Source organism: Salmo salar, chromosome ssa29 (genome assembly GCF_905237065.1).
Source record: "Salmo salar chromosome ssa29, Ssal_v3.1, whole genome shotgun sequence".
In the NCBI taxonomy this organism is placed as follows: domain Eukaryota; kingdom Metazoa; phylum Chordata; class Actinopteri; order Salmoniformes; family Salmonidae; genus Salmo; species Salmo salar.
This window is the reverse complement of record NC_059470.1, coordinates 24,707,308-24,722,693: the sequence shown is the minus strand read 5'-3', so window position 1 is coordinate 24,722,693 and position 15,386 is coordinate 24,707,308. Positions and strand designations below refer to the sequence as shown.

General features: G+C 42.5%; 1 protein-coding gene across 15 annotated transcripts in view; it reads right to left on the bottom strand.

Annotated features, from left to right (window-relative positions):
- LOC106590420 (LIM zinc-binding domain-containing Nebulette) overlaps positions 1–15,386 on the bottom strand; it is a 111,799-nt gene that overhangs the window by 61,301 nt on the left and 35,112 nt on the right. For 11 of the 15 annotated variants that reach the window (XM_045710534.1, XM_045710538.1, XM_045710535.1 and 8 more), the window contains exon 1: positions 2,267–3,463. Coding sequence is in view for 4 of the 15 variants with exons in the window: in XM_045710547.1 (XP_045566503.1) it covers positions 3,833–3,940; positions 9,356–9,440 (193 nt within the window). In the remaining 11 variants the exon portion in view is untranslated. Of the gene's footprint in view, positions 1–2,266; positions 3,464–3,832; positions 3,941–9,355; positions 9,441–15,386 lie in introns of those variants that run through there. The other 4 variants (XM_045710547.1, XM_045710546.1, XM_045710545.1 and 1 more) reach the window with 1 other exon arrangement.

The following is a 15,386-nucleotide window of genomic DNA, read 5'->3' as shown; positions in this document are numbered from 1 at the left end:
TTTTGTCCCATTCCTCCTGACAGAGCTGGTGTAACTGAGTCAGGTTGGTAAGCCTCCTTGCTCGCACACGCTTTTTCAGTTCTGCCCACAAATTTTCTATGGGATTGAGGTCAGGGCTTTGTGATAGCCACTCCAATACCTTGACTTTGTTGTCCTTAAGCCATTTTGACACAACATTGGAAGTATGCTTGGGGTCATTATCCATTTGGAAGACCCATTTGCAACCAAGCTTTAACTTCCTGACTGATGTCTTGAGATGTTCCTTCAATATATCCACATAATATTCCATCCTCATGATGCCATCTATTTTGTGAAGTGCACCAGTCCCTCTTGCAGCAAAGCACCCTGAAAACATGATGCTGCCACTCCGCTGCTTAACAGTTGAGATGGTGTTCTTTTGCTTGCAAGCCTCCCCCTTTTTCCTCCAAACATAACGATTGTCGTTAAGGCCAAACAGTTCTATTTTTGTTTCATCAGACCAGAGGACATTTCTCCAAAAAGTACGATCTTATGTCAATATAGGACTTGTTGTACTGTGGATATAGATACTTTTGTACCTGTTTCCTCCAGCATCTTCACAAGGTTCTTTGCTGTTGTTCTGGGATTGACTTGCACTATTCGCACCAAAGTACATTCATCTCTAGGAGACAGAACGCGTCTCCTTCCTGAGCGGTATGACGGCTGCATGGTCCCATGGTGATTATACTTGTGTACTATTGTTTGTACAGATGAACGTGGTACCTTCAGGTGCTTGAAAATTGTTCCCAAGGATGAACCAGACTTGTGGAGGTCTACAGTTTTTTTCAAAGGTCTTGGCTGATTTCTTTTGATTTAACCATGATGTCAAACAAAGAGGCACTGAGTTTGAAGGTAGGCCTTGAAATACATCCACAGGTACACCTCCAATTGACTCAAATTATGTCAATTAGCCTATCAGAAGCTTCTAAAGCCATGACATCATTTTCTGGAATTTTCCAAGCTGGTTAAAGGCACAGTCAACTTAGTGTATGTAAACTTCTGACCCACTGGAATTGTGATACAGTGAATTATAAGTGAAATAATCTGTCTGTAAACAATTGTTTGAAAAATTACTTGTGTTATGCACAAAGTAGATGTCCTCATCGACTTGCCAAAACTATAGTTTGTTAACAAGAAATTTGTGGAGTGGTTTTAATGACTCCAAGCTAAGTGTATGTAAACTTCCGACTTCAACTGTATATCTTTTTCAAGAACACATACATTAAAATCTACAGTACATATGATCTGAAAATGCATATATTACACAGCATATATTCTCTTCATAAAACTTCTGACTTCAACTGTATGTATGATGAAGTTGCTGATGCATATGGGAAGACTGTTTGTATAAATAACCCCATGCATGTTTTTCCATGTTGTTTGGGATTTGATAACAGGGTAAGACTGGTAGGCGTGGTGCAGCTCAAAAGAGCCCGTAACAACCCAGATGTGGTTGAAAACCACACCAGAGGATTCTGGGCCAGTGTGGTAGAAGTGGGGGAGTGGATGTGTATTTTGGGGGGCCACCGCTCTGTATTCTTTGCGTCATACTAGCCATGATGCAGAAACAGAAGGCATTCAACCCTGTCTCAGTACTATAGCATTCATATACAAGTCAACCGTGTACGTGTTGTTCTGAGGCTAATGTAGCATTAGTTGCTAACTAGCATTAGCAGCTAAACCTAAGGATATTGTAGCATTAGCTGCTAACTAGCTTTAGCAGCTAAACCTGATGATATTGTAGCATTAGCTGCTAACTAGCTTTAGCAGCTAAACCTGAGGGTAATGTAGCATTAGCCACTAACTAGCATTAGCAGCTAAACCTGAGGATATTGTAGCATTAGCAGAAGGATAGATGTCTCATGCTCTGGCACGCTGGTTTTAGGCCCTGAAAACCTGCCAAAAGTGCTAGATGACACACACAGGCATTTAATGGATGTTGTATAATAAATATTTATTAAACTGGTATTTGGATTAGACTAGCAGCATTGATATGCTCCTATCTGATAGCACTTTTTAGAGTAAAAAACAACAGAACAACAAAGAATTTCCTATAGGTTTCAGTGTCCTCCTGGTAACAGAACCAAGCGTTGGTTTCAGAGTGCCCTCCACGTGTGCTCTGATGTGTTAGTTAATGAAGGAGGTAGATGTATCCACAGTAATACTCTCCGGGTGGGTTTACACAGCGGAATAATGCAATCACACGGTCAGGCGAGTTGGCCCTGGGCAGTGAGTGGGGCTCGCTTACCTGGATCAGCAGTGGGTCAATGTGGAACATCTGGGACGATGGCGCCCGTAACCCTATCCTCCCCCTGGAGGACCTGCGGGCACTAAAATCAGATATGGTGAGAGCACATACAACAGGGGTGACAAACTCATTCCATGGAGGGCTGAGTGTCTGCTGGTTTTTGGTTTCTCCTTTCAGTGTGTCCAGTTAAGACCTAGTCAACCAGGTGAGGAGAGTTCCTAACTGATCAGTGACCTTATTTCATCAATATAGTACAAGGGAGGAGCGAAAACCCGGAGACACTCGGCCCTCCGTGGAATTAGTTAGACACATAACATACAGTAGAGTAAGGGCTGGATTCAATCCGTATCACTTTAGTATCGCGGAAGACCTGCATTAAAATGTAAAGGTAATTCCTGACATATGCAGCGTTTACCATGAGTGAAGTCTCAGCGATGGTGGGAACATTGCCTTTAATTGTTAATCGTGCTATGAAGCGGATCTTCAGCGCCAAGGACTGAATAGAGCCCCTAGTGTGTTGTATTGATGGGGACCCAAGACAAGAGACAATGTCATCAGTCTAAAGCAGTGTCCTTTCCTTTTCTCCTTTCCTTTGAACTGATTTGAAAACACTTGACAGCAGGACCTCCCTAGTAGGAATCCCCCATGTGGATTCACCCACACTGTCTTATGTAGCAGATAAGGGAAACGAGACGAGGAGAGGAAGCCAAATTAGACTATTGAGATGCACCCGAGGTAGATTTCTCACCTGATAGGAGTGTTGAATTCGTTTGGTGGCACATTTGGTCTCAGCATACTCTTGAGTCGAGGGGTTGGGACAGGGATGTTCACTGGCACCGCTTAACTGTTATATGTCATCTACATAAACTGAGGCTGGCCGTGTGAAGGCCCCTCGTGCACTTACCAGTTCTGTAGTGTGTGCATGTGTGGGTGTCATTATGAAAAGGTAGACATTCTGTACGTGTATTATTTCAATGTAGTCTGTGATACAGAAGAGAGATAAGGAGTTGATAAGACCAGATAAGAAGAAAGAGAGAGAAAGGAGCATACTGTATGTTGAGTGTGTATGTTTGTGTGTTGTGCAAACCCGTGATTTCGCTCAGTGACCAAAATGCACCCTCTGATTCACACACTCGTCCAGCTTTCACGCTCCACTTCTCTCTCTCTCTCTCTCTCTCTCTCTCTCTCTCTCTCTCTCTCTCTCTCTCTCTCTCTCTCTCTCTCTCTCTCTCTCTCTCTCTCTCTCTCTCTCTCTCTCTCTCTCTCTCTCTCTCTCTCTCTCTCTCTCTCTCTCTCTCTCTCTCTCTCTCTCTCTCTCTCTCTCTCTCTCTCTCTCTCTCTCTCTCTCTCTCTCTCTCTCTCTCTCTCTCTCACACACACACTTTCCTCTCCTCCATTCCTCCACATTACGTAACATTGACAGACTCCCCACAACAGTACAAACAGGACACCCACACTAAGGTCAGGGGTGTGATGAGGTAACAAGGACAGGAAGAGGAAGGAGGGGAAAGAGGGGTAACCATGGAGACCAGAGGATATAGAGGAAGTGACCACACAGAAGCATACATTACTGATCTGCTCCTGTGTCTTCCTCAGTCTCTGTTGCTCTGGTGTGTCAGATACAATGCTGAAGCCTCTGCCTTTGCTATCCTCAAAGTCCTTTTTGTATTTCACCTGAAACAAGAGACAGCGATGAGATTTGAAAAACGACTTAGTCATAAAACTTTGCTATATGAAAATCCTTCCTTTCGACGGTGGTTCTAAGCTGCAACACAATAGTCTGACAAGTGTTGTGATGGGAAAGAGAGCCTGCTGTTTTGAACTGAAGATACCGGGGTAAAAAGAGGCTGGTCTAAATCAAATTAAGTGTTTTGTTTGGAAATAAGCCGGTTAGTTTAGGTGTTTTCTTGGTGCCATTTAATCTCTGAAAATATTTAAAATGACAGTTGTTTTGTAGTCCCTCTCATCGCTAAAGAGCAAGACAACAATTCCGACAAAATGATTCTTGATTCAAAGCCGTTCATCTTGTAGATACCCACACTATACAATAGCTTTGTGTAGGGAACATAGTAAATGCAAATTAGAATTAGAATTAAACCTTCATCTTTGACTATTGGAGTTTTGAGAGCATTATTCTCCAACACTTTGAAGTCTCATATCATGACATAAGCTTTTACATAAAGTATGATCGTTATCACCTGATCGTTATCTTATTGTGTGGAATAATTATACTTTGTCAAGGGCACACTAGGAATAATTCATACATCACTAGACTGCTAGCTATATAGGATAGTAAAGAAAAGCAAAGGGAAAGGGGGATACCTAGTCAGTTGTACAACTGAATACATTCAACTGAAAATGTGTCTTCCGCATTTAACCCAACCCCTCTGAATCAGAGAGGTGCTGCTTTAATCGACATCCACGTCATCGGCATAAATTATTACATATTCAACAAAATCTCTTTCTCTGAGCAATTGTATTAGTATAAAATAATATAATTTCAACAACAAAAAAGTGCATACAGTATAGCTCAGTATTTGAATAATTTATTTTATAGAGTCATTATTACTCATCATTATCAAGGGTGTCAATCATTTTACACCCTACTGTATAATTCATACAAACACGAACAGACAGAGCTAGGCTACTGAGGCCTACAATAATGAAGAGTGTAAACCTCATGGACAGAATGGGTTATTCATTTATCAGTCTACCCAAATGGCTTTAATGTACACGTTTCAGCTGATTTCTCTCAAAGTAGCCTATCAGTGGCGATATTCTGTCCTTCAGTATTAATAGTCTATTATTGCTACTGTTATGTAAGGCTCAACCTGTGATTTATGACTCATATCATTAGCATGTCAAATTAAAGCTAGAAAAACACAGGTTGATAAATATCCCAGACATTCATGTTTCTGGCTGAGGGACTGGCTGAGGTTCTCAGACAGCACAAGGGAATGGCTGGGACGAGGGGCAGTACGTTCCACTAAGCTTGCATACTCAGCAGGGCTAGAGAAAATGCCTGCATACCTACTACACGTAGCTAGAAGCTCACCAAGAGCTAGGGTTGGCCACCCTGTTACACATCAAGAACCATATGAATTAAATCCAGCAGTCTTCTCAGCTCTGGGATCTGCTGGGTGACTCACTGAAAAGTGTGAGATGTACAGCAGTGGAGGCTGCTGAGGAGAGGACGGCTCATAATAATGGCTGGAATGGAGCGGCATCAAACACAAACCATATGTTTTATGTATTTGACACCATTCCTGTCCTCGCCAATTAAGGTGCCACCAACCTCCTGTGATGTACAGATGTACATTACATAATAGATCCATTATGCAGACGTTTCATAGTGTACCAGTGTGCTTTGATGGAAACAGTCAGGTAGATACGTTAACAGAGCATCTCAATTGGTGTAAAAAAGGCTTGTGTTTATTTGTGGCTCTAGGGCAGGTGCTGTACGTGGTAAACAACAGTAGAATGGATGTGGTGAGAAAGGCATTGCTTTGCTCCTCCGTGATAGTCGATAAGCACAGTCCCTCACTCACACTGACCGCCAGAGAGACAGAGAGAAAGAGAGACACCGGTGTAAATTACTCTAGTAAATCTCTGATGGTAAATTATACTGTCAGGTAATAACAGTTCCTTTTATTACAGCATCCATGGCTGGTGCCAAGAGAGACGGCAATAATACACACAGATCTGGCTGTTGCTCTACACTGAGGATGTCCTCAGTCGGGTTTGAGGACAGGGATCGATATGAGTAGGCATCACCGACTGGGTTTGCAAAGAATTGTGGGCTGATTATAGAGGGGGGCATGGCCACCTCACATGGTTTCTCTGACACATAGCATCTCAGACCATCTGGTAACAGAGGGGGAAACTGCACGGCCATTGTCGGGGTGCTTGGCCGCCAGACAATAATGAGCAGGGGCCAACATGATCTCAGTGACTGTGTCAGGGTCACTCAGCCAGTTAGGACAGCACTCTGAGGGGACAGAGAGGGAGGATTATCCCAGGCCAGTTAACAGACAAAAGCTGTAAGTGCATCAGGAGTGAAGGCACCGATGCCACCACACACTCATAGGACAAAACACAAATGAGGATGAACACTCAATGTGCAAGAGCTAGTTCTGTCAGTGAGAGACTGGAGTGTTGGATAGACATCTGTATTTCGTGTGCGTGTGTGTGTGTGTGTGTGTGTGTGTGTGTGTGTGTGTGTGTGTGTGTGTGTGTGTGTGTGTGTGTGTGTGTGTGTGTGTATGTGTGTGAGAGAGAGATGCCCCTCTCCCTGGCCTGGGACATAGCCTGACTCCTTCTGGAGACCACTGAGTGGAAAGCTGTCCCTCAGTGAACCAACAATCTGCTGCCAAAACATGCTACCAAACATGACAGCTTCAGACAATGGTGATTTATAGTACGTTTTTTTGAAAATATTCAGTTGCCAGACATGCCCCAAAATGTGGTCTATTTTGTACAGTATGTCTGCATTGTTGTTCGGGCTACAACAAAGGAGAAGAAGGAGAAAAAAAAACAAGGGAAATCAGGCGTGAAAGGTGACATAAGAGTCAGACATTGTTGACCGACTCCTCTAGGGCATGGGCGGGGCGTTGCACCAGAAAGACTGACATGTTGTGTCTAGAAATTACCCAGATGTGAGCCAGTTTCAGGCTAAAAGCTAACAGCCATACCTAGAGAGCCTAGTTTAGAGGGAGTGAGTACAGTATGACTGTCCCCCTGACATAGAAGACAACTTGTTCTGACAATGTCCTCTATACTACTTCATCTCTCCACCCTCACTTAACAGGCTGTCTGATTTTCTAGTGTAGGCCCAAGTTACAGCAAATATCACACCAAATGTTAGTCACCGAATTAAGGTTGTAATATAGCATATCCTTCACATGACCCATCAATTTAGACAAGTGTGTCAGGTAAGCTTCATCTAATAATTATACAATATTTATACTATATTTTTATCTGGGCACTTCCTGTTTTTGATAGTGCTACTGTGCAGGTAACCATTTCACTGTACCATTTACACCTTCTGTATCCTGTGCATGTGACAAATAAACTTCAATTTACTTGATATAGTGTGTGTTTACCAGACAGGTTAATGTGAAGAACAACATGATTTGCACCAAAGTCAGATTAGGATATAGGCCAAGGTCTAGACTCGTATCTTTACCTGGAGTTTTTCCTTATTGTAGGCTACTACTTTTACCACTTTAGTCTTAATCTTTGGTTGTTTACTAAACTACTCACTCTGTTTAGCACATGGCCTCATATGTAAATCCTTAAAGAGATGGGTGGGGCTAAGGCGTGTGAACGATACCGATTGGGTTTAGACAAAGAAGAGCTCTCCAGTAGGTGTACCAAACATTCAAGGGCCATTTTCTCAAAAGTGGGGTTAAAATTGTATCAACTTTCAAAAGCAGAATTACTTTCCCATTGTTCCTCAACTGCAGTGTATGATATACCATTTTCTAGCTCAGAGTCTCTACTGGTCACATAGAGACTGATATACAATTTTCAATCTCAGAGTCTCTACCGATCCCCGCATTAGCCTCATGCTCCCTCTACTTTGTCTCCCTGCTTCTGCTCATATCCTGTCATCAAAATAATAAAAATACCTAAGGAGATCGGAATTCTGTTCTCCTTAAAAAAATACTTTAAAAAAGATTGTGATGCACCGAAAAGAAACAGGTAGAAACAATTACTGGTGTAGTTCGAAATTAGGAGTAGGAATGTTAAAATAGATACTCCAACAACAATTTTTTAAACACTTGATCCTATCTCTTTGGGGCCATGTAAATAGAACCAGTGGAGCCAGAGCCCTATCGGCCCCTTAGATTAGTTACCTCAAGCTTAAATAACCAAATTACTGACGCGCCACCGCCTTTGAGAATGTGCTCCAAAAAACAGGCCAAAGAATGGATTGCTTGTGTGCGAAGCAGAGACAAGATGGTATTTTCCTATCCACTGGTTGTTACAGTGTGTGTGCAATAAACCCTAATCCACTGATACAGTTGGATGAATGTTGACATACAGTAAAGTGATTGTGTGTGGCTCAGTTGCATGGCAATGCCAATATCAGGATTGTAGGTTCGATTCTCACTGGGGCCACCTACACAAAAATGTATGCACGCACTACTGTAAGAATAAAAAACCTCTGCTAAATGGCACGTATAAGTAACTAACAATCAAATGTTCTGTAATTATAGAGTACATCATTTGATCAGTGGCTATGGATACATGAGCCTATGTGAGAGTGGGGGAATGGAAGCTGCTGATGATTAATAAAAGTTATACAATCCCATAATCTGTATGAAGAGGATGATGAGAGTACCTTGATGATTCTGATAGTCAGAAGCTCATCATTACAGAGGAATCGCTGAGAGTCTTGCTTGTGAATACATATAAAGCTATCCGTGTCTCCAGGCACATGATTGATGCCTTTAGATGATCCGCAGTGTTTATGACTGCAGAATGAAAGCAATACAGCTCTCTGTAGACTGGAGATTCAGGGTAAACTAAATCAGACAGATCCTGTGACCTCCTTCCTTCCTTCCTTCCTTCCTTCCTTCCTTCCTTCCTTCCTTCCTTCCTTCCTTCCTTCCTTCCTTCCTTCCTTCCTTCCTTCCTTCCTTCCTTCCTTCCCTCCCTCCCTCCCCTCCCCTCCCTCCCACCCTCCCTTCCTTCCTTCCTTCCCTTCCCTCCCCCACCTCCTTCTCCCTCCCTCCTTCTCTTTGACGTTCCTGTCTCTTCCTTTTGGCTGTGTTCTGAGCCAAAGGACTGGCACGTGGACAGACACCCAGTGTGTCTGTGTTTCTTTGACAGATGGGCCCTGGCTGTGTGTCCCAGTACAGGCAAGTTAGGGATCTGACAGCCAGATACAGGCAGAAAGGGAGGTCTAGTAAAGGAGCAAAACATGGGAGTGGCGTTTCACTGGTGTGGCTACATATTACACCTTTGTGACGACATAGAAGTTTGGATCCTCTAGTTCCTTCATTATTACGATGTGTTTTCCAGCCCAGCACCTGAAAGTGATGTGAATTTGACAACATACACAAAAATTGAAGGCCATCTCACCTGGCTCTGCAATTCACTCTGATGTCTCAGTCTCAAGTTCTCTGGGGTGTCAGTCACAATGGTGAAGGACTGCTTGGGGTAGTGCCTGGAGAGAGAGAGGGTAGGGAGGTACATATGTGAATATTGAACTACTACTATGAGAAGACGATTCCTCTCCTTTGCACACATTATTTTCTCTAATAATCTAATGGCAAAGAATGGAGACATTTTCATGTTTACCGTCCTTAACATTAAAGTAGGAAGTCAGCTAATTGATTCCCAAAAGTTGAAGTGTCATGTATATTTGAGTGCAAGGTTGTCTCCTAGATTTTGGTTTTTCACAAAGGATCTAGCTTTTCAGACCCACAATTACAACAACTGGGTCCTATTGGCATATGGGCAACTTTTAAGAACAATCATCAAGTAAAATGCTCCCAATAAACATCCCCCAAAATCCCAGATATACACTGTGCTGAGAATAGAACATGTAAAATGTGAATAGAACTTAACAGGCACAGGCAATACTTGCTAAAACAATTGCCTATTGAAAAGTCTAAAAGCGGAAAGTTCAGCTATGACCTGATGACAACATTGAAAAAGGAGACTTTGAATGACCTGAACAAAGGTAACAAACATATCACTGTTACCTGGGAAACCCTTGGCTCTGCCCACAGCCTTTTGGTTTGAATGATGGCTGGCAGGCAGGCAGGCGCACACACACACACACACACACACACACACACACACACACACACACACACACACACACACTGGTCTTCTTGAGCTTCAAGATTGCATGTTTGGTCCAAGTAAAGTGCAAATTGGTTCAATAAAGCTTATTGTTAAATTAGTGTATGAAGAAAATATAAAGTAAAAGTCTATGGTTGGATAGGGTTCATGGAAATCACACCTAAACTATCCCTCTGATGTCCAGTGAGGAAATAGGAGGCTGGATCTGTGTCTGTGTTTGAAAGGGTGCTGGAAGGGGATGAAGGGCCCTTGAATGTGTTTGCCTGGGAGGGATAGAGGGACAGGGGTAGGAAAGAATGGAGGGATGAAGGGATGAAGTGGTTGACTAAGGATGCCAGGGGGAGCTGGCAGAAGTCCCAGACTGTACACATGGGAGTCTAGAGAGAACATCAAAAACAGAGAGATGGACAGAGTACTGAGAGAGAGAGAAGGCCAGATAGTGAGAGATGGACAGAGGACTGAGAGAGAGAGAGAAAGAGAGAGAGAGAGAGGGGCCAGATAGTGAGTGAAATGGACAAAGTACTGAGAGAGGGCCAGATAGTGAGAGAGATGGACAGAATACTGAGAGAGGGCCAGATAGTGAGAGAGATGGACAGAGTACTGAGAGAGAGAGCCAGATAGTGAGTGAAATGGACAGAGTACTAAGAGAGAGAGAGCCAGATAGTGAGAGAGATGGACAGAGTACTAAGAGAGAGAGAGAGCTAGATAGTGAGAGAGATGGACAGAGTACTAAGAGAGAAAGAGAGACAGATAGTGAGAGAGATGTACAGAGTACTGAGAGAGGGCCAGAGAATGAGCGAGATGGACAGAGTACTGAGAGAGAGAGGGACAGATAGTGAGAGATATGGACAGAGTACTGAGAGAGAGAGAGGGACAGATAGTGAGAGATATGGACAGAGTACTGAGAGAGAGAGGGACAGATAGTGAGAGAGATCAGTTGATTGTTGTAGATGACTGAGAAAGTGATAGAGGCTGAACGAGAGAGATGGAGGAGATCTCTTTCAGCACAGTTCCAACAGCTATGATGGATGTGTAACCAGGCCAGCTCCGCTCAGTGGTGTGAAAAGCTCTTAGTAGTAGCTAAAGTTGTTGAGTATACATGTTGATGAGTTTATTGTATGAATAATATTGGGTTAATTTCTCTTTCATATTTCTGCAGGTTTTGCGATTTCCACAAATAAACTTAAAATAATATTTGTTCTAAGACATCAAAAACCTACAATGGTAGATTGTAAACAACCATTCTCTTAACAATAACCACAAGGCTGGGGTTACATAGACCAGGTTTTTCACACTGAATGCTTGTTACTACTGTTGTAGGCCCCATCTGTCTAACTTTCCTTATTTAAAACAGTCTGGCAGAACACCAAGCAAACACTTGTGTAAACATTTTAAGTATTGGAATGAAGCTTGTGAACGGGAAGGTAAAAAGCGGCTTATTTAAGTTGAACATGCAAAGTACTGGAACATCGCTCACTAAATGTAGGGGTAAAGAGAGGTACTGGAAGTAAGGGGTTGGTGCCCACAGGTTCTTTACAGACGGGTTTCCCAGGTCTAAAAACAGTAGAGCGACATAGTCTCAATGGTCTAGCGATCAGTGGCGCTGCCCTCAGAACGCACACGTAACAGTGCTGGGGTGGGTTCAAATCTGACCCACTGCCTACACTCCCTACTCCAGTCTTCAACTGGCTGTCCAATTGATAAAATACCAACTCCTTAAAAGGCTGGAGAGCTGTCATTCAGAACAGTGCTGAGAGGATCCACTAAACTGGAGCTCTTGTTGTTTCAGGGGCTCTGCTTCCCATTCTCTTTCAGTCTCATTCCCTGCCATCTTTCTCGAAGAGTTTTGCTGCCAATATACCCATCAACCTTTCTTTTGTGGTTTTCCTTTCTTACACGGTACAGAATTTGATCAATGTGTTTTCCTGCTACCTGTCTAAAATACCCGACCCCTCAGTATGACCTCAGTATGACCCTAACGACAGCACAGAACACTCACTTAGCAAGAGCTAACTTGTGTTGTAATGAAACAAAACAGGCTTTGTCACTTTTCATAAGATTTCCCAACTGGAGAGCAGCGAGCAGCTATAGGATGGGAGAGGGAATTTGAATAGATGTCTGTTAACAATGACGTTGTGGAAGCAATCATTTGGGGCATTATTCTACCACTACAGTACAAATTAAAGCCCCTGACTATTAGCTTATCCATGTGGCTCAATGGGTTAGACATTAAACAGCGATTGTGGGTGTGATAAGGGGTACATTGTAAGTTGTTCTGAGTAAGAAAGAACATTTGCTAAAATGGTCATCTCGTTGTATTTTAAATTTGTGTTACTGTTCTTGTCTATCAGTGTATCAGTGTTTTGCTATATGACATGTTTTTTGTTTTTGTGTGGACCCCAGGAAGAATAGCTGCTGTTTTGGCAAAAGCTAACTGGGATTCGAATAAACCATTGAACCATTTCCCCTCTCATAAGATCCTCTGAACAACAAAGGGAGCAATGTTAGATGATGAGTCAAGACCTTCAGAGTACAGTATATTGACCATACACTAACATTACAGAGCTTCACTGGAGTACAGTAGACTGACCTCCCACTAACATTACAGAGATTCACTAGAGTACAGTAGACTGACCTCCCACTAACATTACAGAGATTCACTAGAGTACAGTAGACTGACCTCCCACTAACATTACAGAGATTCACTAGAGTACAATATACTGACCTCCCACTAACATTACAGAGCTTCACTAGAGTACAGTATACTGACCTCACACTAACATTACAGAGATTCACTAGAGTACAGTATACTGACCTCACACTAACAGAGCTTCACTAGAGTACAGTATACTGACCTCACACTAACATTACAGAGCTTCACTAGAGTACAGTATACTGACCTCACACTAACATTACAGAGCTTCACTAGAGTACAGTATACTGACCTCACACTAACATTACAGAGCTTCACTGGAGTACAGTATACTGACCTCACACTAATAGAGCTTCACTAGAGTACAGTATACTGACCTCACACTAACATTACAGAGCTTCACTAGAGTACAGTATACTGACCTCACACTAACATTACAGAGCTTTACTGGAGTACAGTAGACTGACATCACACTAACATTACAGAGCTTCACTAGAGTACAGTAGACTGACCTCACACTAACATTACAGAGCTTCACTAGAGTATAGTATACTGACCTCACACTAACATTACAGTACTTCAATGGAGTACAGTAGACTGACCTCACACTAACATTACAGAGCTTCACTAGAGTACAGTAGACTGACCTCACACTAACATTACAGAGCTTCACTAGAGTCCAGTATACTGACCTCACACTAACAATACAGAGCTTCACTAGAGTACAGTATACTGACCTCACACTAATAGAGCTTCACTAGAGTCCAGTATACTGACCTCACACTAATAGAGCTTCACTAGAGTCCAGTATACTGACCTCACACTAATAGAGCTTCACCAGAGTACAGTATACTGACCTCACACTAATAGAGCTTCACCAGAGTACAGTATACTGACCTCACACTAACAGAGCTTCACTAGAGTACAGTATACTGACCTCACACTAACAGAGCTGCACTAGAGTACAGTATACTGACCTCACACTAACAGAGCTTCACTAGAGTACAGTATACTGACCTCACACTAATAGAGCTTCACTAGAGTCCAGTATACTGACCTCACACTAATAGAGCTTCACCAGAGTACAGTATACTGACCTCACACTAACAGAGCTTCACTAGAGTACAGTATACTGACCTCCCACTAACATTACAGAGATTCACTAGAGTACAGTATACTGACCTCACACTAACATTACAGAGCTTCACTAGAGTACAGTATACTGACCTCCACACACACATTACAGAGATTCACTAGAGTACAGCATACTGACCTCACACTAACATTACAGAGCTTCACTAGAGTACAGTAGACTGACCTCCCACTAACATTACAGAGATTCACTAGAGTACAGTATACTGACCTCACACTAACAGAGCTTCACTAGAGTACAGTATACTGACCTCCCACTAAAATTACAGAGATTCACTAGAGTACAGTATACTGACCTCACACTAACAGAGCTTCACTAGAGTACAGTATACTGACCTCCCACTAACATTACAGAGATTCACTAGAGTACAGTATACTGACCTCACACTAACAGAGCTTCACTAGAGTACAGTATACTGACCTCCCACTAACATTACAGAGATTCACTAGAGTACAGTATACTGACCTCACACTAACATTACAGAGCTTCACTAGAGTACAGTATACTGACCTCACACTAACAGAGCTTCACTAGAGTACAGTATACTGACCTCACACTAATAGAGCTTCACTAGAGTCCAGTATACTGACCTCACACTAATAGAGCTTCACTAGAGTACAGTATACTGACCTCACACTAACATTACAGAGCTTCACTAGAGTACAGTATACTGACCTCACACTAACATTACAGAGCTTCACTAGAGTACAGTATACTGACCTCACACTAACATTACAGAGCTTCACTGGAGTACAGTATACTGACCTCACACTAACAATACAGAGCTTCACTAGAGTACAGTATACTGACCTAACACTAACATTACAGAGCTTCACTGGAGTACAGTAGACAGACCTCACACTAACATTACAGAGCTTCACTAGAGTACAGTAGACTGACCTCACACTAACATTACAGAGCTTCACTAGAGTCCAGTATACTGACCTCACACTAACAATACAGAGTTTCACTAGAGTACAGTATACTGACCTCACACTAATAGAGCTTCACTAGAGTCCAGTATACTGACCTCACACTAATAGAGCTTCACTAGAGTACAGTATACTGACCTCACAATAACATTACAGAGCTTCACTAGAGTCCAGTATACTGACCTCACACTAACATTAGAGCTTCACTAGAGTACAGTATACTGACCTCACACTAATAGAGCTTCACTAGAGTCCAGTATACTGACCTCACACTAACATTACAGAGCTTCACTAGAGTACAGTATACTGACCTCACACTAACAATACAGCACTTCACTAGAGTCCAGTATACTGACCTCACACTAATAGAGCTTCACTAGAGTCCAGTATACTGACCTCACACTAATAGAGCTTCACTAGAGTACAGTATACTGACCTCACACTAACATTACAGAGCTTCACTAGAGTACAGTATACTGATCTCACACTAACAATACAGAGCTTCACTAGAGTACAGTATACTGACCTCACACTAATAGAGCTTCACCAGAGTACAGTATACTG